The sequence below is a fragment of the Carassius auratus genome, chromosome 15 (genome assembly GCF_003368295.1).
Source record: "Carassius auratus strain Wakin chromosome 15, ASM336829v1, whole genome shotgun sequence".
NCBI lineage: Eukaryota > Metazoa > Chordata > Actinopteri > Cypriniformes > Cyprinidae > Carassius > Carassius auratus.
The window spans coordinates 9957190-9983045 of record NC_039257.1 but is presented as its reverse complement, the minus strand read 5'-3'; the positions used below and the strand labels follow the sequence as shown (position 1 = coordinate 9983045).

General features: G+C 36.7%; 1 protein-coding gene across 1 annotated transcript; it reads right to left on the bottom strand.

The window, feature by feature from the left end:
- Window positions 1-3300: 3300 nt before the first annotated feature.
- On the bottom strand, window positions 3301-24722 carry mnta (MAX network transcriptional repressor a). Its single transcript, XM_026282217.1, has 6 exons — window positions 24394-24722; window positions 18295-18865; window positions 18102-18143; window positions 17422-17533; window positions 7183-7375; window positions 3301-6425 (listed from the first exon to the last, which is right to left on the bottom strand). Exons 1-6 carry the CDS (start codon window positions 24464-24466, stop codon window positions 5710-5712), a joined length of 1707 nt encoding a protein of 568 aa, XP_026138002.1. The 5' UTR covers window positions 24467-24722; the 3' UTR covers window positions 3301-5709.
- Between the last annotated feature and the right edge of the window lie 1134 nt (window positions 24723-25856).

The following is a 25856-nucleotide window of genomic DNA, read 5'->3' as shown; positions in this document are numbered from 1 at the left end:
TTACTCCGGGATATTGGTTTGTTTGAACTTAGAGGGAGTGTCAGCCACATTAAAAAAGTTAACAGCTTAAGTCATTTGTGGATTAATGCGTATTTGAGACGCAAATCGTTTAAAACAATTCAGTTCGATTTGGTGAACTGGTTCCACAAGATCCGGTTACATCGAATGATTCGTTCGCGAACCAGATATCCAGACTGCTTTGTTTTGAACTCTCTCTCACAACAGACACGAAAGAGAAGACAATGCTGAATAAAGTTGTAGTTTTTGCTATTTTTCGGCCAAAATGTATTTTTGATGCTTCAAAAAATTCTAACTGACCCTCTGATGTCACATGGACTACTTTGATGATGTTTTTCTTACTTTTCTGGACATGGACAGTAGACCGTACACACAGCTTCAATGGAGGGACTGAGAGCTCTCGGACTAAATCTAAAATATCTTAAACTGTGTTTAAGATATAAACGGCGGTCTTACGGGTTTGGAATGACATGAGGGTGAGTTATTAATAACATAATTTTGCTATTTGGGTGAACTATCCCTTTAAATTAAAAAAATGTATAGGTATTTGGTCGATGGTCTCTTTAATCCTGACATTCAGAATTATGATAAGTGGCAGTAGTATCAGTGTCCTTGTATTCTTATCTCAGATATTCTGGGTCATTGTGACATGGAGCTTTATATTTCTTTAATGTGTGAAGGTTTTTTGAGTCTCCTGAGTCCTCAGCTTACTCTTTGACCTTCCTCAAAAATTAATTTATATACTGATTTTGCAGTACACTCCTCATGTGACTCGAACTGTTTTTATATTTAGATTAACTTCTTAGTATTTTATTTTCTACAAGTGATCCATCAATTCAACATTAAGGTATTTCAGTCCATATTCACCTCATTTGCTCTTCTTCAGTTCTCAGGACTGTATTTTGTGTCACTGGTGGCGATCCTCATTGGTTTCATCATGATTAACACCATCCCTGTGCTGACCTGAGCTCTTGCTCCGTCATCTGATGAGGAAGGTTGTGACAATCACGCCACTGAGTTTGATAAGGACAGCACTCAAGGCTGTGTGGATGAGATAACCCGTGCACAAGCAGAACAAGATCAAATCAAAAGCCAAGTGAATGGAAGACAGTTAAAGTGTGTCGTCATAAACAGTGTTCAAATGTAGTTTTGTTAACTGTATGGTAAAACAGACCAGAACTTTTTATAGTTTTTTTTTGTCATTATATTTTACTAGGGGTTTATGTTGACAAAGCAAATTAATAAACTGCATTTGTATCTGGTGTGAGAGTAACTTGTATGAGAATATGACGTATAAGTTCTTATCTTATGACATTTTGTTTGTTTAAACAAATACATTCTATCACTGTTGGCTAACTGATATTAAAGGGCATATGTCTTTCTGGATGCCACTGTTGTGACTTTAAATATATATATAGTATGAGGAATGTTTATATGTTGATCACTCAATATCATTTTGAACATTTTTATGTTAAAAGTGTTGCACTGATAGCAAATATAATTGTATCATCACTAAATTATATTTTTATTTTTGTCTTATTTAATGGTCCTATATTATCTCTGAGTATTGCATGTCCTGTAAAATATATTTTTGATCTTACATTGAAAAAGACAGCAAAAAAGTACAGTTAAAAATATGCATTTAATAACAATACATATTTACAGTGATATCAAATGCAAGATTAAATATAATACTAAATATAATACTTAGAGTTAAAGTTTAAAAAAGCACAAAGCAGTCACCACCAAATGCATAATTTATTCATTTATTTTAAATTAAAAATGAATATTCTGTCATTGATTACTCACCCTCATGTCATTCCAAACCTGCAAGACCTTTGTTCATCTTCATACAATTAATTAAGAAATGAAGATATTTTTTGATGAAAACCGAGAGCTTTCTGACCCTGCACAGACATCAAGGCCAAGGTTCCTACCACCATCAAGGCTCAGATTCATAGTAAGGACATCTGTTAAAACAGCCAATGCATCATCAGTGGTTCAACCATAATTTCATAAAGCTAGGAGAAAACTTTTTGTGCGCAAAAAATATTTTTTTTAAATATTTTATTAAAACTGGGCTGTTTTAACAATGTCCTTACTATGAATCTGAGCATTGATCTAGTAGGAACCTGTGCCTTGCTGTGTATGCAGGGTCAGAAAGCTCTCCGATTTCATCAAAAATATTTTCATTTGAGTTCCATAGATGCACGGAGGTCTTATGTTTTTGTCAGGTGTTATTTATGACATATTATTGACTGATCCACTGTAAGGAATCATTTAACCTTTATCTTGATTTCAACCAAGCCCTCTCTGCTGGATGAACAACACTGTCCCAATGAATGATGTGGTTTTGCTTTGTCATATCATGGCATTTGTTCTTTGCCAGAACGCCTTCCATTGCCAGATGCTGCTAACCGCTCATTACTCAGTTATCACACGACTGTTTGTTTTCCCTTTTAGCTTTTTGCACTTGTGTAATTGGTGTTATTTAAAAAAAAGTTATAACCAATTTGAAAGATCGTTTCCACCCCAGTGTTTTAAATAAAATCTGATGTATAATAGCCTAACACTTCGATATAAAGTTATATTTGGGAGATAAAAAGTCACACTTGCCTTTTTTTATTGCTTCTGCTCTGAGCAAGAAACAGGCTTCCACATCATAGACTGTTTTATTGTGTATAATTGACTCAACTAATATACTAACGCACGTGAACAATACACACAAGCGATTGTTTAATTCAAAATGAAAACAGTCATTATTTTACGCACCCTCACAAGGTTTTTTAGTTTAGTTCTTTGGAGATCAACACACCAGCTTGTCCGTTTGAATTAAACCCAAACACCATGTTTAGTTGGTTCAGGTGAAAATTGTTTTTTAAACACAAACACTCACGAAAATGGTTAAGTGGATTCGAAAATAATCAGTTTTCGTTTTTATGTCAACTATATGTAAGTGGTTTACCAAAAGCTCTTTTAGCGGTTTAAGAAATATTGTACAGAACACTTAAGAATTTAAAGAAATGAAAATTGTCATCATCTACTAATTTTCTCCAAAAGTTTTTATTTTCTTCTTCTGAAACACAAAAGAAGGGTATTTAATCATTTATTTTCCATACAACTGAATTCAAAAGTTTCCAGTGTTATTTGTTTCCAAGTGTTCATCAAAATAACAAAAAGCCCTAAAGGTTTGAAACAAGTAAATGATGACCGTTTCATTTTTGGGTGAACTATCCTTTCACCAGCATGTGAAGTGTCCAAAAATGACTACTAAACTATAGGTAAATGTATCAAGATTTATTTTTTTTATTCAACATTTGTTCTTTTATTTATTTTGCTCCTCTTACAACATAATGGACAGTTAGGTCTATACGCAGCCCCACATTTACAGGCTATATACAACTTGAACTTTCTCCATAGGGAAAACACTCTATATATACGCATATATATATATCATATCAGTGTGAAGAGGTCTGAAAAGTTGCCCCAAAATATATATAACTGTACATGGTCCCAGAAACTGAAAATGTTAGCACTGAATCAAGAATCATCCATCTACATGCGAAAACAGCCACATCAATTAGTCCAAGAATGTATACATCCAAGTGTGAACACACAAAACTAAAACCAGACAAGCAAAATAAAAAAGTTCAATGCGTTTTCTCTCACACGCTTACAGAAGCAAAACAAATGCAGGGACTCTTGCGCAACATAATGCTAGTGTGATTGGTAAACCTGGCTTACTCTTACTGGGACAACCGACAGGGATCACAGTGTTAGTTTTAAATCAGATCTCTTTATACATACAGACTGTGCTCTACCTGCAGAACTGTGTAGCGTCAGTGTCAGTGTGGCTCAATACAGACATCTTCCCATCCAGGAATCCTTCACCATCTCTCAGACTCTTACAACTCTCCTGAAGCCTAAAAGATTTTTATTTAAGGAACACGAGGTGACATCGATCCACCTTCCAATTGCAACATTATAAGTCACTAAAACATTAAAAGCCTCTGAGAAATGCATTCACTACACAAACACACAAATGCATGTAACTTTAATACTCTGCTACATGACTAAATAACCATGCAGTTATTTCCTGCACATATAATATCCAACATTTATCACCAGTGGCAAGATGAAGGCATTGAATGTGTTGGAATACATTCGCAATGACATCCAGAACAATGTTTGCGCTGTTGCAAACGAATGGCTATTTAATATGGTTCATACACCACTGAGCTGGATTGAAGTACTTAGGTGGCTTTGTTAGTGAATAACTTAGTGCAGGTGCGGCAAAAGAACAATAGGGGGCGTCTGTGCAGCATTGAACAGGACTCCAGATTGACAACGTTAAAGGCACTCCTGTCAGATTCCCATGACTCACGTGACTCAACGATAGTGTCTATGCCAGCTAGAGCGCTACAGATAAATCATGTAAACTCCTTAAAAATACATTTTCTAATAGAAACATCTCCCATATGCTCCTGCTGTCAGGGTGTCAACTTCATGATTGACTATTTTACGCTGCAAAAATTATTTTCTTAGTATTTGTCTTGATTTCCAGTAAAACCCTCACTTTTTAAATCAAAATATTTATACAATAGCAAAACAAAATGGCTTGATACATTAAGTTTTGTTTTCAAGTTCAACGAGTTTATGCTTCTGCGAGGCAAGAAAGAAGCTTTATTGGAAGGGAAACGAGATTTTACTTACCCCACATATTTTTTTTTTCTTGTTTAAAGCATAAGCACACTTAATTTTGGTACATTTAATATTTTGATTAATTTTCCTTCTCAAGTAAATCGATCTTGCTTTAAGAATTTATAAATATTTGAAGTTAAACGTAAAAAATATTAAGAAAATCATTTCTCCAGTGTAATGATGATGCTACATCTTGCATCAACTATAGTGGTAAAATATGACACCAAACTGACCGGGTAAATTGATTTTAAAGCAAAAAAAAAAAAAAAAAAAAAAAAAATTATTCACTCATCAAGCCATTCCAGACTGTTACGATTTTCTTTATCCTGCAGAACACAAAAAGAAGCTATTTTGAAGTTCTTTCTTTTTTCCTGACAATGAAAGTCACCAGGGTCTATTTGGTTTTGAACCCCACTGACTTTTATTGTACTGACAAAAACAGTCTGTGTTCTGCAGAAAAAGGAAAGTCATGCAGGTTTGAACGACAAACTCTCTCTTTAAGAACTGCAGGGACTTCGAGAACCGGATCAGGAATCGATACAGTACATGAAACCCGGTCTAGCGGGAGCTGAGAAGAGCATTCACATGAGGTGTGCTGTTAGTTGAGGAGTTAGAGTGAGGTATTATGGGGGCTGCCTTTTCATTTAGTCATTTAAACTAGTAGTCACACATATCAGGCAGGCTGAGAGTCAATCTAGGCTGGGATCGCACCACAGTTTCATCATAATACACTCCACTACAGCCTAAAACACACTGAGCAGCACACAAGCACTTTAGACTTTGCCTTTGCCCACACATAAAGATAAAACATCTCTTTTTGTCTTTTATTATATATATCATTATATAGTAGACATTCAATAAATTTCTTTGCGTTGTGTATATATATACTTTCTTTTCATTTGGAATGTACTGAGTCCTTTAGTTCGTTTGAACGCAGTGCTGCAGTCTATAAGTGTCTATACTCTCTCTGGGTGTCCGTTTGTCAGCGCTTCAGGCCAGCTTTAGCGTGCTGACTGGAAAGGAGGGCATGGTCACCATTGTGACGGGGTTGAGGACAGTCTGGCCCACCAGTTGAGGGTGATGGGTAACCATCTGAGCACCCACCGGCGTTTGCTTGGCTTGCGCGTTGGTCACTGAAGTGCCGTTCATCTGGCTGTGAGAGAGCGTTTGGGCGATGTGGCTCATGACCGCTGGCTGTGTGACTGTGACAGGCTGTGGGTAGATTGCCGGAAGATGGGTGACAGTGATGTGGCTAATGGGTTGAGGTCCTGGGGCCAGCTGCACCGAGCTCGAGGAGGAAGGAGCGATGTGGGTCACATGCTTGGAGCCAGGCTGGATCACGCGGTTGACCGCTTGGATGACGGAGGCATGTGACGTCGATCCCGCGTGGGCGATGACGGAAGGCTGCAGGCTGGCCGCGGTCACTATATGGGTCTGGGCTGGAGGTAGTGTGTGTGGGGTCACCACCTGGGCGGCAGGAGCCGATGCTGGGGTTGTGATCGGAGCGGAGGCAGCAATGGGGGAGAGCTGAGCTGAGGGAATGGGGGGTAAAGTCTTCAATGGTTTGTGAGGGATGTGGATGTGCTGTGTTATGAGGGATGACACAGGATGGGACTTCTTTAAATCTGGCTGAAGCGCAGCAGGCACTTTGGGTAAGGCGATGGGCGTCTCGTCTTCAGTATCTTCATCAATGTTATCTTCACCTTCTGTTGTTACAAAAACAAAAAAATGGTCAGAAACTATTAATGGATTAAGTTAAAAACCATCGGTGGCTTTGTGTAAAAGTTTTGGTTGGGTAGGATTTTTTTTAATGCTAATGTAAAGTGTATTATGATCATTAAGGCAATAAGGCTGCATCTGCTTAAAAATACAGTGGAATATTATTATTTTATTTCTTTTCTTCCTTTCTTTCTTTCATATATTACTTTTAAATAATATGCTGATTTGTTGCTTAAGAAACATTTCTTATAATACAAATTATAATACAAATTTGTATTCTTATAATACAAATAAATAAAATATAATATAATAATCTTGTGGAAACCATGATACATATAAAATGCTTTGTGGTTCATTTCATCCCACAGGATTTTCTGAGGTTTCATTTGGAAATGGAAATCTTTTGTAGCATAAATGCTTTTACTGAATAGTATTCATTTTATATATATATATATATATATATTCAAAAGTTTAGGGTCGGTAAGATTTTTATATATATATATATATATATATATATATATATATATATAAAAAATCTTACCGACCCTAAACTTTTGAATAGTAGTGTTATGCAATAAAACATTTGACCAATGAATCCCTACTGACTCTCTTTTACATTTTAACCAAATTTAAACTTAAACTTAAAAATCTCAGGACAAAAATGTATCAAGTGATTTCAGGGACTTTTTAAGCTCTGTCAAAAAGCATACTGTCAGTTAGCACGAGGTCTTCTGCGGGACTAACCTGAGGCAGTGGAGGTAGAGGCCTGGTCATCGTCTGGCTGGACAGTCTGTCGAAGAACACGGTCAATCTCAATCACGTCCAACTGCTGACTCAGCTCGTTCTTGAGCTCGGCCAGTCTCTGCTGCAAGGCGATCTTCTCCCGCGCCAAACGCTCCATCTCATGCTCGTAGTCCTTCTCCTTCCTCTTCAGAGTCTATGTGGAGAAACAGAGAAATAAATAAGGGAGCATTTTCCACATGCACCAAGAGCTGGCAGGGTGCACTTAAAGTCTATAGTCTGCAAAAAGACAGCTGCAACAATGAAATGTCATTTTGCAGTGCAGCAAAGAGCAGAAAAGAAATTTACAAGACTAGCATTCACATGCACTTAGACGTGTTTGGCTTTTTCTTTAATACCCCATCTATGATGAAGAAAGTCCAGCTAAAGCAAAACAAAAGAACCCAAGAAACCAGTAAGAGACATAAACAGCTGGATGAGAAAGAACTGAAATTAGAGGAAGATGTGTTATACCGTAGATAAACATTCACTAACTAGTCCATAAAAAATGAATTGTATAATAAAAAATTTGATATGATATGATTATAGATATGGGTATATTGGGTAAAAAGAGGCATACTATCATTACAAGATAAATAACTTAAGATAAGATTTTTTAAAATCCAATATATGTATTTATATGCATCATTTATATCTTTCTTTATATATAAAATAATCATCATAATGTAACTTTAGACTTTATATGTCAGTACATATATACACTTGTCAATTATATCCTTCTAACAACTATTTACAAAATAACTGGACATCATGTTATGGTTTATTTTTGTGATGATGATCAAAAATATCTTGACAGAGCACTGTCAAGGCTGCTTTTATTAATGCAATTTCTTATAAAGGAAGACATCTGGGAATTTAGACGTGCAAGTAAAAAAATGTCACATCATGCTTCTCTTTAAGTGTGTTTGTAATCATCAACAGGCGTAGATGTCAGTTTCTGCTTCTTCCTGGATGCCTCGGCCCACGCACACCTCCCCCACGGTCTGTTTTTAACCCTGCTAATACCACACTCTCTTACTCACACAAACGCGTGGAGTACCCAAGGCATCACAGCACCTCCCACTTCTGGGAAAGCATTCAGTTGCTGTGCACGAGTGCACACGCTGAGAAACCAGTGGGAGGAGCCCATGACACACGAGCTCGGCCAATCACAAGTGGACATCTGGGTAGTGTGAGCGTGCTAAATACGACTGCATCTCTACCTACCCACAAAAACACAGAGATACTGATCCAACTTTACAAGCATGATGTAAACTGTAGATCAGAGAAACACGAAACTCCACACACACACACACACACACAGATAAGAGACAGAAGGGAGGGACAGCGGGCGAGACACGGCACACACTGGGCTGGGCAGAAGCGTCCCAGTTTCCCTGCACTGTCAGCAGACGCATGAGAAACAAACAGGCAATGAGGACACAACAGCAGCTAAGGCCCTTAAGAGGATGGATCGAGAGAGATTAAAGGGTCTGTGCACAAAACTAAAAACCATGATGCTCAGCAATATATCTGACAGGGGAATAGAGACTTTAAAGTAGTAGTAGTAATAATAATTGTATATATTTGTAAATTTTTAATATAAAAAATAAATACACCATGTATTTTTACAATAAGTAAAATTTTCACAAAACAATGTGTCTGTTGGTGTATGTTCACACTTTTTTGAAATATATAATAAAGGATGTAATAATCACAAAAATACATTTAGAAATACATTTTACATATTTTATTATAGATTAAATATTGTATAAAACAACAACAACAATAATAATAATAATAATAATTCATGTTATCAGTAATATGTCTGACAAGAAACAAAACCTATTACAATAACATTATAAATATAATAAATATATTGTTATTATTTTAAAAGAATATTTTACAAATACATTCACAATAATGAATATATGGAATATACTTATACATTTATTTATTAAAATAATATAATAAATAATAATAATTATAAACAATCATACTCAGTGTATTAATAATAATAAATAAGAAAAAAATATTATAAAAAAATATTACAATTATACACATTTTAATAATATCAACAATAATATATTTTAAATAAATACAATATATCTAAATGACAAGCCTGACGTCTGAACGCTGAGGCTTTAAAATAAATCAGTGATGATGCAGGTTAATCACTTAATTAAGTCACTGAAAAAGTCATAAACATTTATTTAAATGGCCATTTCTTTAAATAAAAAAATAAAAAATCACAGCATATAAAATATATTTAAAGAAACCCACTACTGATACTCTAACCCTCAAACAATGAGCAATGACAATGGATGCATGTATCACACAAGACCACGTGCGCTGGACAAGCACAGCCCTGAAGAAATAACAACAGCGTGGAAAAAAGATCCAGGCCAGTCATGTGATGTGTGTACAGGTGTGTGTAGATAAAGGAGGACTCGGGGTCGATCAGGTCTCTGCTTCTGCTGCGCTCTCGTGAATAATAACAGGACACTGGGCCACTTCCTTTCTGAAGCACAGAGTGGCCTTTCGCCTCTCAGAGGTGTCAGCATCTTTGTCTCAGCAAATCAGACGGTGGAGTACTCGAGTGTTGTCAAGGCAACAGCTGAAAACGGTTGCTGTGGTAACAGGTACGGCGAGCAGGCAGCAGACTGTGACGGTGTGAGCATGTGTGGTCTGCTCTGGTTTGACTGAGCAGCTCTCAGCAGCTCCATAAATAGTTCTGGTGTGCTCTAACAGAATGAATCAGAGCAGATAGCAGCATACAATCTTTAGAAAGACGTGTGACCTCACTTGATCCTTTACTTAGTCCTGCCTTTATTTTAGGCCTAACATTACAGACCAAAGCCATCTGATGTTTTCTTATTCAAATATTTGCTCTTTTTTTAATATACAGTATACTCTACCTATTTAGGGTTTGTATGATTTCTTGAATATAAGAAGTATTATTATTTCAGTTTAATATAAGTGTTTGCTTTTGTGGTATATTTTAAAATGTAATGTATTCCTGTGGGGATAAGAGCTGAATTTTCAGCATCATTTCTCCAGTCTTCAGTGTCACACGATCCTTCAGAAATCATTCTGATGATGATTGGTGCCCAAGAAATATTTCTTATTATTATGATCAATGTTGAATTTTTTTTTTGCTTAATTTGCTTAATAATTAAATATAAATAACACAATATAATTATATAAAGTTCAAAAGAACATCATTTAATTTAAACTTTTTTTAAAAATAAAATAACATTATATATTTAGAGAGCTGTCAAAAGATGAATCACATCCAAAATAAAAGTTTTTGTTTACGTAATATATGTAAGTGTACTGTGTTTATTATGTATATATTAAGTATATATTTAGATCATATTTACATGTATATACATTAATATTATTATATTATTTTATTCTATATAAATATATTTAATATATAAACATAACATTTTCATAATCATTCATGCATGTGTTTGTATTTATATATACATAATAAATACACACAGTATACCCACATATTATGTAAACAAAAACTTATTTTGGATGGGATTAATCATTTGACACCACAATTTTTTTTCTTAAATATATACATGTATGTGTGTGTATTTATATACACATACAACAAATATACATAGTACATATGTATATTATGTACAGAAAAACTTTTATTTTGGATGCAATTAATCACAGTTAATCAGCACTAATATACAAAACCCAAAGTCATATTTGCATTCAGAAATGCATGACATTTTTTTTGTGGAAAATATGGGCGAGCATTGTCCCCAGGTCACTATAATAACAGTGTATTAATACAGGATTACGGTCTTTTCTTCCCCCCCCCAAATCTTTGCTGAATAATTTAACAATATCTTTAAAAAAAAACATCAGATAACATAATCCATCATAATCCATCATTCCAGCCGACCGTTTTTACCATATTGTGAGCACATTTTAATAATAACCAAGCAGTTTGTTTCTATTTGGATGTTCTGCAAAACTCAGCTGAGTAAGTAACACTAACCAAACGGGGTGGAGCTAATCAAAGAGCCAATTACAAACAAACCTCCAGTTGAAAGAAAAATTCTAGATGCTGATTGGTTGAATACAGCATTCCAGTTGTGCCCGACACACATCATCTAGTAACAGCTATGAGGCGAAACACTTATCAATTTAACAGCCAAAGGTAATAGCAATACCAGACCACATTTCTACCACCACACAAATCTAAACCTGAATCTCAACCTGAACCTGGTTTCCTGACATTACATCTGCAACCCATATAAACGACAGTTACACAAGAGCCGTCCCTGGTCTTTTTTACAATCGTGCCCTCCTTCCTCCATTCCTTGCTGGCGGTCTCCACCAGGCCCCCATTGACCCCCACCTCCCACCACTGATGAGGCACGCTGACAGCTCTCTGGTCTGTGTGCTGAATCAGGCACAGCTCCAGCCCACAGCTGTGCATGCCTGCCTCTATTAGTCACACACACACACACAAACAGGACGGCCTGCTCCACAAACACCCAAACCCACTGAACTCCTGATCCGCGGACTGGGGCCCCTTCACTCCCTCCCTCCATCTTCAGCTCATAATGGCTAAAACAACCGTGTTAATTTGGTATTCTATTGTTAACATTAATATATTAAAATCATTTTTGCATTAAGCTTTAGCTTTCAGTTTAAAATTTCTTTCAGAAAAAAGTTGAAACTATATTACGTTTTTTATTTTATTTCAGTTTATTTCAAGGAATCAAAATGGTTTTGACAGCAGCTCTCAAACTCAGGGCCGACTTGAGGGATGAACTGATAGTGGCTTTAATTAGCTTTTGCAGTCTGTTTCTCACAAGCCAAGCGCATGACCTCACCCTCCCCCATCGGTTTGCTATCATCGGTTACTCACTGAAGCCCCGCCCCCTGACTGCACACATGCGAACGTGTCGTCATGTTTATGTATACACAAGTGTGCATGCTCATGAAGGATTTGTAGGAGTTAAAAATGAACTCGCATGCAGTGTTTGGATGTCCTGCGCTTACAGACTCAGATCTGCAGGAAAAAAAAGGGAGAGAAAGAGAGCCACGTTGCAGCCACGCTCTTCCTCAAAAACATGCACGCAGTAAAGGATATCCCATGACTCCAATTTAAGGTGTTTGGTAACTTGGTCAGTTCAAGCACAGCTATAAATCTGACTTGGTCTCTGATTTTGTTGTGATGCTAAAGAGGAAGTCTTGTAGTGTGGTGTACATTTGTTGAGGGACGGAGATAGATCAAGCAACATTATTTCTTTTGACACTTGATGTGACAAAAACAAAGTTTGGGTTTGATTAAATTACACAAGGCTGTCAAATGTCAAACCTACTCAACTCAGCAAGCTGCTAGACAAATGAAAAAAAAAAGATAAGAAGATTTTGACCAAATAATTATAGACTTGTATAGAAATGTATATATATAAAAAATTAGCTGGTCTTTAACAGTGATATATACATTGGGTCAGAATTAGTATTTTATAACTGCAACTGGACAGACTGTTGTTTTGAGAAAGTGCAGCTTTGCCATTTTGCTAGACACTAACTTTGAACAGTCAATGAGGATGGATAGACAATAACAGAATTTTCCATTTAAAGCAAATGATCTACAGATGGTGCGACTCATTTGGACAGACCAAAATTAGACATGTAGAAATGTCTGTCAGCCAGGATGAGGCTGACATTTACCAAATGATACTCGTTGAATCAGCTACATAGAAATTGCAGTGGTTTGTACGAGACAAACAGGCCTTTTAGCATGCATAAGAATCATGTGATCTAATCCCACAAGGAAAAACCACTAGTTCCTGGATGGGATGATATAGATGACCCAACTAACCTTACTACAGTGCTGACACGCACTGCTACACAAAGACAGGAAATGAATCAGGTGGATCTCAAAAGATTCATTCTGGTTTTGCTCATCAGTCACAATCCTACTGTGACACCAGAGCAAAATTGTTTTTTTAATATGCATTTACTTTATGCAACTATATCAAAACATTGTGTCGATGACAAAAACTGACCTTGTAGATTTCCCAATCCACTACAAACCATCCCCCCCAAAAAATCTCGATACAATTATCTGGATTAAACAATGCATCAGTCACTGGAACAGTGCACGGCTAAGCAAAACAGGTCCTGCAAGGTTTCTTAAATAAAAGGCATGCAGCACTTAATGCGGAGGTTTCAGGGATGTGGCTAAAATAAGATCGAGCTCGACGAGTCTGTCGTGCTGCGGCAGGAACAACAGCTGGAGGGGGCTGTCACAGGGGGGTGACGTCACGCGGCTCTGTCTAGCCATGTGCTCGCTGCTCATGTGGCCGCGGCAGGGAACATGATGAACGCCAGAGAGGGAGAAGGAGGGAGGGAGAAACAGAGGAGGAGCTCTGAGCTACTACACAGAACAGGGAAACTCCTGAGACTCGTAGGATAACATTTAAAGCAGCAGTCACCGTAATCCACAGTTTACAATGTGTAAAGTATAATGAGGCCAGTTTAGCATGAAAAATGAATACAAATGTGTAGTTTAATAGCACTTTTGTGCATTTTAAATCAACATTTGTAAGTAATATGAAGCGCGAGTCGAAACCACAGGGACTGTAGTGTGACCAGTTCCTAAAGATTTTCCACAAATATTTCTGAATATTAAGAGAAATTAAAGAAATGGCTTTTATACTTTCCCCAGAGTAACAGTATGTTAGTGTAGTTTTTAGTATTAACATGTAACAGTGTGTATTTTAGTATTATATCAATATTATTTTAGTAATTCTTGAATTATTTGAATTGAGCTTTTTTCAGATAGTTGCCAAGGCAAGATTTGTAATTTTCTTTAAAAATCATCATTTTAATACTGTTTTTAACGAATTTAATAGCTACGCTTTATAACAGGTTTTCATTTATTGACATTAGTTAACTACATTATTTAAAATGAATTAACCATGAAAAATACTTATAAAACATTTACAAATGTATTGTTTGTTAATGCACTTTCACTGTATTCTTTTCTGTTTTTGACAACAGTAACAACACAGGTATATTATTATAAGCATTGTCGATGAATCACTAATCAGTTACTTCACTTTGGAAGTCAAAAAGCAGATTTGGCATGACGTCACAGGAATATGTGAATCAGGTGCCACGAAGATAAAATGAAGAGTAATCTCTTTGAACAATCCTCTTATTCAGTTCTGGCAGGAGCTGATTGGTCAGTGAGGGGAGAGTGGGAGGGGCCATGAACCGGAGTGCATGCAGAGGCAGACTCGTGGAGGTGAGGCGCGCGTGCCATGGCCCAGCGGACGGCCTGAACACACGCTGTGCCATGCAAAACACAACACTAATCATTAAGAGAGAAGCCACGTGACCTGCAGGAACAGGCACACACTAATCTTTTAGCAGGAACACAACAAAACAGAAAGTTAGAGGGAGAGGTACTGGCTGAGAAACAGCTCAAATCACTGACTGACTGGCTTTTCTGTGAACATTCAATAAAATATAAACACGAGCTTCCTTCAAAAAAAAACATTCAAAGACAGCAATTATTTAGTGTCATTAATAATAATACATCTGGAGTGATTAACTAAAACTAGCCATGCTACTAATTTAACATATTTTACTAGTTGAGGCACTATTACAAACTTGCTAGATTTCTGTTTTTTTCACATTGTAACAGTGAGCTATAAAAGCATTCGAAACACTCCTAATGTCCTCTTAAATGCAGGGAAGTCTCATTAATTTTAAAGGGGTCCTATGATGCGATTTCATGTTTTTCATTTATCTTTGGAGTGTTACAAGCTCTTGGTGCATGAAGAAGATCTGTAAAGTTGCAAAGACTAAAGTCTCAAATCCAAAGAGATATTCTTTATCAAAGTTAAGAGTCAACCACACCCTCCTAAAATGCCTTGTTCAAACACACCCCCACATCTCTATGTCACTGTGTGGGAAAATTTACATAAAACCGTTCAGGCAAAGAAAGAAGACGTAACTATTATTCTCGCTGTTGCTGCCGACGCCATGTAGTGGAGACACTGTGTGGTTCGTTGTGAAAGTGAAACTACTTTGTTTGGTCTTTTAAAAGAGGACACAACTAGAGATCTGTGTTTAAATATAATTTACAACACTGTTCAGTATTTTATAGAGGATGAAGACTGGGGCACAAAGGCCGTTCTATAAACTGATAAAGTGAGGCAGTTCCAACTTTGCAAGGACAGTCTGGCTCTTCTGACTCAGCCTAAGTACATTTTTTATATTTAAATAATTTGCCAATGAGGATTCAAACGTGAGTTTAGAGCAGTGTAGAGTAGAGCAGTGTTTGCCGTTTCTCCGATCACAAATGCAGACATGGTTTTATGATAATGCGGCACGATACGCAAAGCAACGCAATGCGTAATAAGACAATACAAGTCATTATAATCAGTAATTATGTCCCCACTGGATGCAACGATTGTCTCATTTGTAATGGGTTTTATTAGTTTCATCTAGTGTTATTATTATTGTCTAGTTTTTGTCTATGTCTATGTAGTGATGTCCAGATCGTGAACAAATTGTTCTATTAACCAGATCTTCTCACTGAACCAGTCGAACCAGTTCACCAAATTGAACTGAATCGTTTGAAATGGATCTCCAGTACGCACTAATTCACAAATTACTTAGGTTATTCGGTTTATGAACGTGCCTTACACTCCCTCTGTTGTGAAATAAACCAATATATTCAGTTACACCTAACAGTACATTGACTGAACTGCTATAAGAGAACTGATGATGGGATGTGCATGAGCCGAGCAGCTGGACTGAGTCTTGTTGTGCCAGGAGACGGCATCCGCAGTAAGTTAAGGGGTGTTACATTTCCGACACAAGCTTTCAATCACAAAGCACTGGATAGCAAGCCAATCAGAGCACACCTCACTTTTTCAGAAGCTTTGAGCTTTGTAAAAATCTACGCGTTTCAGAAAGGCGTGGCATAGAGGAGAAATAATAACGTACATCATATGGAAAATAATGTGTTTTTTTAACCTTAAACCGCATAAACACATTGCATTACACCAAATAATCTTATTTTTAGCAATGTCCTATAAGCCCTTTAATAGATGTAAATGACAGTAAATGGACTGTAAATGTAAAAAAAACTAGTTAAAAAATAATTAGTAATTCATTAAACTCCTTTAAAAATAGTATTACTATTAAATTACGAATTAAGTTATTTAAATGTATTAGTTTTGTTGAATAAGTTCATTCTGAGACTAAGCGTAAACAAAATGGTTAAAAAAATACTTTTTTTCCTGCAAATCCTGCAAAACAGTTAAATGTAAAATTAGGCATTTATTATTTTTCTGTAAATTAATTAGTGAATTATTATTATTACTGAGCAGAAATTTATTAGCACTTTAAGTAGTGCTTCAATTATGTTAATTCTAATTGATATTGACTTCACAGTACTAATAACAAAAATCTTAGAACAAGAGATTTTCTAAAAACAACAGATCCTCAAATTCAATACAAATTCATCCTCAAAAGTCTTCAACCTCCCAGTGTACAGATCACATTCTGGAAAAATCCTAGCAAATGGCTGGTTGTTTTCAACAGGCCATGTGCTTTAAATAAATACACCTTAAACCTGGTTGAGCAACAGGCAGCAGAGAGCGGGAAAGAGTGATAATGGGTGGGCTGGGTTCGTATGTCAAATTCACCAATGGCAAGCAGGGGTGTGTTGGGGGGAAAGCTTTGCGGATAAAGTGACACGAGTTCGGTTTCCACACTGCCCTAGTTTCCTGCACGTTGTCTTGTGCCTCGGCTAAATCAAATCCTTTCATTTGATTGGATTTCTATTTCTTCTCCTAAAGGGCCTTGCTGTAGGTGTGTGCATGTGTGAATGAGGCACTGGTTTAATCAGATGAAGAGAAGGTGCTCTGCTCACACTGCAGGAGAGCAACTATCCATTTTCACTCAAATGGAAATAAACTCGATCAGAGATCTTTAATCTCACAACTTAAGATCACTCAAAACAGATGAAAGAACTGTAACTAACAAACTGAAGACTGCATCATAGTGTGGTTTCCCTCCTGCTCTCATACTGTTTACGTGTGTAAACACACTTCTAGTCAAAGTCTGATGACATGAGTCGAGACACAGATGGACAGCAGACAGTGAACATGTCAATGAAGATTTATCAGCGCTTACCTGAATGAATCTCAAAGCACTTCTCAGAACACTCAGATTGGAGGTCTTCTTTTCATCAACATTAGGGATGTTCTTCTTCAGGGTCTCGAAACACTCCTTTAAGTGAGCACGTCTGAGAAAAGGAGATCATTTATAATTACAGAAAAGTTAAACTGGAAGTTAAATTGATCAAAAGTAATATTAAAAGGCATTAATACCGTTGTTCTACAAAAGATTTCCATTTCACTTAAATGCTATTCTTTTGAACTTTTTATCCATCAAAGAATCCTTAGTAAATGTATCAAGGTTTCCACAAAAATATTAAGCAGCACAACTATTTTCAACATTTGATAATAATAAAAAATGCCTATTTAGCACCAATTCAGCATATTAAAATGATTTGTGTATGGTCATGTGACACTGAAGGCTGCTGAAAATTCAGCTTTACAATCATAAAGAAAAAAAAAATTTTTTTAATAGAAAACAGGTATTTTAATTTGTAATAATAAATCTAAATATTACTGTTATTACTGTATGTTGATTGAATTAATTCAGCCTTTGCACCCATAAAAGACAACATTTTTAAAGATCCTACTGACTCTAAACATTTGAACGATGGTGTACATGCCTGAACCTGTATGTTTAAAAACACTGGTGAAAGACAATTAAGTTCAGTAAACCAGCAGCAAAGATGACCCTACCTGTTTTTTTCAAGCTTATTGTGCACTTCTCTCGTTCCTGCCCTGTAAACACAGGTCACATGGACTTTAATAGTTAGCTCTCAAACACAATACAAATTTGCTGCCTTAAAACCAACAATAAAAGCTTTCACGTGATTCGGTCTTATTCAGTGTTTAACATAATGATAAATAACAGCTTCACGTCTTGACTCACCCTCCAGGTCTTTTCTTGCCATCCAAGTTACGGTGGTCAATAGGCGGGCTGCCTCTGATCGCAGGGCTAGATTGGGCTGAAGGAGGTCCAGGCTGAGGGAGAAGTGCATGCTGGGAAGCTGTGATGATGGGGCCCGGGTAGGTCTGGAGCTGCTGGGCTGGTTTGGTGCCACTGGATGGAGACAGTGACGTGGGCTCTGCCTTCACCTGAGACGAGATGAGGGGCCGCTGGTGCAGTGCCTGCTGGTTTGGCAGCGAGTGGGCGTCTTTTCTGGGTGGCGTGAGGGGGGGCGCTTCCAGCGGGCTGAGAGCTGTGGTCGGGGGCAGGGGCGGGGGCAGAGCAGGTGGAGTGGAGGACACCACTGAGATTGGGATGACAGTGATGGGCATGGTGGGGGGAGGGGGAGGGGGAGGAGCCTGGGCCGGGGCAGGTATATGGCGATGATCAAGGACGGACTCCTCCACCCAGGTCACATGGTTCATTTGAATGGGCTGAGTGTAAGAAGTAACTTCTGCTCTCCGCTTATCCGCCTCTTGCTCACGGCGCCGTCTTTCCTGAAGCTCATTCTCTTCTGTCGAAAGAAATAAAAAATGAAAAAATGTATTATCTAAATTCAGAACCAACTTGATCATTAATGGCCCATATTGACATTAACATGATAAACATTTATATGTAATGCATCAATATTAAAAGATCAAGAATTATATTTCAGTTATTTTCATGCTATAACCGATAACCAATGAATGAATTCTAAAATGATATACTATCTTGTCTAAACAAAATTAAAATCAAACAACATTTGTATTTAAATTTAGGTGCCACAACATTAAGCACTGTAAGAAATGGATATTCATTTTAAGGTTTGCTTTTAAGATTACATTTATCAGACTTATAAAATTGTTTTGAAAGATTAGATAAGTGTCACATGACAAGTAATCTATATAAAAATAGGTCAAAGGAGAATGAAAAATTATGTTCATATCCTATTATATTTTGAATTTTTTTTATTTTGATACTTTCAGTTTTCATATAATTTAAATATACGTTTTAGTGATTTTGTTATGTCCTTTTGTCATTTTTAATGGCTTTTTTATATTTTTTATATATATCATTAATTTCTTATAAATTCCGGTTTTAGTAATCATATTAACTCAAGTTCAAGCACCAAAATGAATTTTTATTTTTTTTATTTTAGTATTAAATTTAGTTAATAACAAAAGTGTCAATATCAAGCTAGTGATACCAGTAAATAAAGAAGTACTGTATCAGCAGATAACCAGATGGATAAACCAAATGATAACAGAAATCTGATGGTAATAATTATACTATTCTTAATTATTTAATTTAAAATAGTCTATACATTTTCAGTCAACCTAACATCCAAAACAGGCATAAAAGATACAAAAAAAGGATGTCCTATCTGTCTGCAGTCTCTCTTATTGTTATCTAGTAACCAGTTTGGAAGGAAATGTAGAAGACTGAACTATATGTTGGACACTGCAGGTAACCTCTGACCTTAAACATATGACGTGATCTCATCTAAACTGGGGACAGGGCAGCCACAAATCAATATGGGTGAACAAGCCAGCCTGAGATTATATCACGCTCAGAGTGAACTCTATTAAAGGAGCTTTTGTGTGGGTACAGATAAATAAGTGTTACTGGTTAAGAGTGGAGGATAGAGATTCCACTGTTAGAGCAGCACGTGGTGTACAGGCTTCAGGCTAAAGTTTCTCTGGCCTAAATGGAAACACGATGCTCATCCCCCAAATACAACACTCCCTTCTTTAATTAGGGGTGCTCCAAAACACCACACGACGACCTCCCGAACCTCCATCAAACCTTCAGCATCAATTATACATGCTGCTGCACTCGAGTTAACACCGTTTAAGAAATAGTAGAGACACTGGAGACACGCAAACTGCTTTTTGACTCATAGAGGAGAACTAAAGCTTCAGCACGCAATGCATTAAAGGACTTCCACTGCTATTCAATAGTAAAGAAATTAAGGAAGCTACATCTATTTTAAGTGAAAGAATTGGTTACAGACTGAATTCAGGCTGAAAAACATTAAATCCCACTTTTTTTTTAGTTAAACGTTCTCCTGAGTTTAAAGGGTTACTCCACCACAAATAAATAACAGTGTCAAGATCCAGGAAAGTATGAAAAACATTTTCAGAATAGTCCATCTGCCATCAGTGATTCAACCGTAATGTTATGAAGCAATGAGAATACCTTTTGTACACAAAGAAATCTAAATTAATGAGTTTATTCAACAATTCCTTTCCACGGTCTCTCTCAAAATCAGCGTAAGGCCATTTTGCCAAAGCTGAGCAGTACACAGATGGCGTATGCTCTTCTATGTTAGCCGCGCTGCGCTGATGCATTGTTTGCTTTCAAACCAAAGCGTAAATACACATAAAAAAATTTTCCTTGTGGCGCAGCTGACACAGAAGAGCATACGCCACCTGCGTACTGCTCAGATTTGGCAAAATGGCACTACGGTGATCTTGAGAGACACAGAGAAGAGGAATTATTGAATCAAGTCATTATTTTTGTTTTCTTCATGTACAAAACGTATTCTTCGTCGCTTCATAACGTTACGGTTGAACCACTGATGGCAGATGGACTATTCTGACGACGTCTTTCATACTTTTCATGACCTTGACACTGTTATTTATTTGGGACAGTCACAAGCCTACCAGTTTTCATCCAAAATATCTTAAATTGTGTTCTGAAGACGAACATAGCTTTTATGGGAATTAATGGAGTATCCCTTTAATCATGCAAACAAAGGCAACTAAAAGTAACCCATTTGTAGGTTGATTTTCCTGAAAAACACACATACTGTGGCATATTCAATGCTATGGTGTTTGTTTAAGGAGCATCTTAATGGTAGAATAAAAAAATAAAAACATATCAATAAAACATAGAATCAATAAAAAAAATAAAAATAAAAAAAAAAAAAAAAAAATATATATATATATATATATATATATATATATATATATATATATATATATATATATATATATATATATATAACAAATTAAAAGTTCGGGGTTAGTACCAAAAATATTTTGAATTATTATTACAAGTTAAAACAACTGTTTTCTAATTTATTTGTGTTTTGAAATGCAATTTATTCCCGTAATTACAAAGCAGAATTTTCAGCATCATTACTCCAGTCTTCAGTGTCACATGATCTTTCAGAAATCATTCTGATATGCCGATTTGCTGCTCAGAAAGCACTTAGTATTATCAGTGTTTAATATTTTTGTGGAAACTATAATAATAATAATAATAATAATAATAATAATAATAATAATAATAAAATCTGGATTCTTTGATGAACAGAAAAAGGAATAGAATTCAAAAGAACTGAAGTCTTTATCACTTTTAAAATGATAATTGAATGCCTACTTACTGAATAAAAGTCTTAAAAAGTAAATCAAACACAAATTTTTGTTTCATTTCGTTTAGTGACACTCTGTCTTTAGATAAAACAGTATAAATCGCATTAACACTGAATTCACCTGATAAACTCTTAGGCTTTGCTCAGCTAAAGTGCATTTAGATATTAGCTCGCTGTTGTGGGGTTGAAGGTGAATTATCCTGATCAGCCGTTTTATGGTTAATCCAAGTCAAGTCATTCCAGAAGCTTTCTGTATGTCCCTTACATTACTGCTTTTATTATTCCAACTATTTTAGCACTCACCCAGGCCATGTATCACAACCCCAACTGGTCAAAAAGCTTAAATGTATTATGAACATAGCACTGAAGAAAGCTCTGCTTCATATCAGACAATTAATAGCAATCAAAATATCTAAAAATTAATCACTGCACAACCCAATGCCACAAGTTTCAAAAGAATCCTCTTAACGCCCAGGGAGGTAAAGAGGTCACAGGTATTCGATGTGCCCTAGATAAACTGAAAAAGACACAGGTGTGTGTGTGTGTGTGCGCCTGGCACATCATGAATCTCATTAGGGTGAAAAGCCAGACAGCATCAAATCATGTGTGCTCAGAGGATAATGAGACTTTTAAGAAAGGCATTCTTATCGTTCATGTGTGTGTGTGTCAGTGAAGGGGGTGGTGAAAGCGCTCCAACCTAATCTCAGCCAATCACAGAGCAGCAATCCACCCCTACCAGTCACCACTATGCTATTTGAACAGCATACGCTTCCTCCTGCTGAAAAGAGGTGCATGTCTAGTTCCTATGGAACCAAACAAACAATTACCAGAAAACACAAGGAAGCACAATACACACGAACCAGCAGGCCTTTCAAGTAAAATGTGACTGCTCTGTCCCTTTAAAACACTTGATTTCCTGACACAGGAGCTGTGCTAACAGCTGATTAATGATACATTATTGATATAATTTAAGTAAAAGAGAAAAAAAACCCTCCCACATTCATAAACGCATATCAAGGTTTCACTTTTCTTTCAATGCTTCTAATTGTGCCAGACCAGAGAAGATTAGCTCTCAGGAGCTTTTTTAAGCATAATTTGTCTGGACAACACCTGACTGTATTAAGCATTTTGGTGTACTTTTTAACAGCTATAGAGGGCAAAGGTGTAACTGCATACAGGAAATGACTGTCCACCAGCATGCACTGCAATTTACAGCACAGCATTACAAACTGCAAGCTGAGTAGAATTACGGTCAGCTGTGGTGAAATACACAGAAGTGAAACTGATCGAGAAGATTTCCATCACAAGCTTAGGCTGGGTTGTAAAATAATGAGAATACATTGAACAGAACAAAAAAAAAAAAAAAGCTAAAAAAGAAAAAAATCAAGTATACAGTTAGCAAATTCAAAAAGAAATTTCATTTCAGAATACATTTGATTTCTATTTTATATCTATAATCATCTACAAACAAAAATCAACTAATCAATTGTTTGGAAAAGTAAACAATTTTTCATGTCAACTTCATGGAAAAAGTATTGTATTTAATAATGAATAGAACTTCCTTCTGAATCTTTGTAATTACATATTAAAATAACGCGATAAAACGATTATATGATCAGTTGCTAAACATAATAATGTTTTTATGATTTTTTATATTCAAACTGTTAATTCTATTTATCCTCAAAAAGTTGATTATTTGATGTAGACCTATCAATATCTAAACTGATTGCGTGACCCACATAGTCTACAAGCTTATCATGTAAATTCTTCCCGAGAATGTCACTCTTCCAGTAATGTTTGTCATGGCACCACGATGATCCAAAACTGCAGGAGTGCGTTATATAACTGCAGTACATTTTGGAAAAGCAAGCAGGGGGTTAATGTCCTACTTTCCCTCTGGTTGTAAACCCCCTCCCTGCACAGAGCAGCGGCTGGCGCGCACATGGAGAGAAGGGGGAGGGCTCGGTCCACGCGGATCTTACATGAGGGCGTGGTTATGACAGACACGTCACCGAGACACTTTGAGGGGCGTGGCTGAGGCGGACACGTCACCGAGGCTTCAGAAAAGCGCCAGTAGACGCATGCAGCGCGGGAGATAAAACAATGGTAATAAATAAATAAACCGTACACTATTGCGCTAAAAACACTCTACGAAAATTCAATAAAATATTTCATCAATTCACTTCTAAAGAAAGGGTGCAAATACGAGCCGCGTAATGTGATACTTGGGTCATTATGTAAAGCGCAACTGAACTGGCTCTCGCGCACGTACTTGTTAAGCCACCGCCCTTAAAACCATCAGGTATGTTTTCCTACAGCGATACTGCAATGAAGTATTCAGTCACGAAATATCCTAACAGTCAAAGCGGATAAGCTTACAATCTCTGCATTTTAATTCATGACTGTCACTATCCGTAATACACAAATGTACTAGTATCTTATAAAGTAATCGTAAGCATACTATACTGCGGTTTTGCATACACTCTTGGTATTTTTGGCGTATTACAACATATTTCATGTCAAGCACTAATGTTACACTGATTCCTGCCATCACGTCGCTTGTGACATCCCGTGTAACAATGCCCCATATTAACCGGCTACTACATAAGAGAACAACACTGACTCATTAAAGTGACCCTCTGTCTGTCATAAAGGTGTATGTGCCAATATTTTTATTTTCTTACCACGTGCTTTCTGTTGTTGCAGGGCTTGCAATTCCAAAAACTTCGCCGCCTCTAAAAGCGTCTCGATACTCATCTCTGTTTCTTGTTATGGTCCAAAAACGATTGGAGAAAATAAAATGAATAAAAATGCTAATTAGACAGATTCAAATACTTATGCTCGGGATCCAATCTTCTCGTCTATAAAAAAATAATAATAAAATAAAAGGAAAGACGTGACTGGATCCCCCTTGAAGTCACTCTTCCACGCACGTACAGGAGTCACAACAAGATGGCGGGTTATTCAGTCAACATATCAGACCATTGTACAGACAGCTGGGCTCCGCCCCCTGGATCAACGCCCCGCCCACACATGCTGGTCTTTCAAAACACGGAGATGGCCGTTTCAATAACCGCGTATATTCGACGAATTACGATAAAAAAAACACACTGACGTAAGTTCAGTAATACGTGTAGTACAAGTTTTCTTCGAAGTTCCTTATAAAGACCGAAGCAGAACGCTTAAAATATAAACGTCAGATCCATGTTTTACGCAATACACCTACACAAAACTCGCCTCTAGTTGATTAATAAAACATGAGATTAGAGCAGCCAATAGGAACGCGGGACACAAGGCATGGTATCTGCTCACATGGGTGTCTTTCTGCGCCTGTACGCCAACTAAAAACGAAAATGTAACCAAGCAAGTCGACCTGTGGTGCTGTTTCTGATTCAGTCAGTCACTATTTAAACAGACAACGAGTATCGAGAAACAGTGCGCAGTAACATCAAAGAGCTCTGTCACCACAAACCGAAACACATTTCTCTGACAGATGTAAAATATTTCTGAAAAATAACACACGTGTGTAAGTGTGTGCATATTTATGTTCGACAACACACACTGTTTTACAGCAAAACCGAAAGAATTAAGTACGTAAAGTAAAAGTTATTTTTAACAATGTATTTAGCCTTCTGCACTACTGCATAATTACATTAATTAATAAAACGAACCATTCACTGTGACCAGATATGCACAACTTTTTTTTTATATAGAAATATATTAACCACATTAATGGCAGTAAACCATCATTTTGAGCAATAAACACCAGTTCACTCTGCTGCCCGGTTTCACCCGAGATCCTATCAAAGTACCACAGAATCTTTCTTTTTAGTGATACATGTGCCGACTGAATAAAGGGCGAGTCATGTGACTGTATCCATGGTACCCGCTTAGACAGTGTACTGCAGGACAGTAGGGAGTCTTGAAGAGATGGTGACAGAGAGAAGACAAAACATTTTGAATGTTACATTGCATATATATGTCTGCACATATATTCAAACCAATGTATCGGATTTCATTCAAAGGGAAAAACAGTACAAAAACAGCGGAAAATGTCTGTTTATGTCTATCTGATAGAAGAAACAGCCTTCCACATGAGAACTAAAATCCTGTTGATTTTGTGGTTGACTGCTGTGCACGTCAAGTC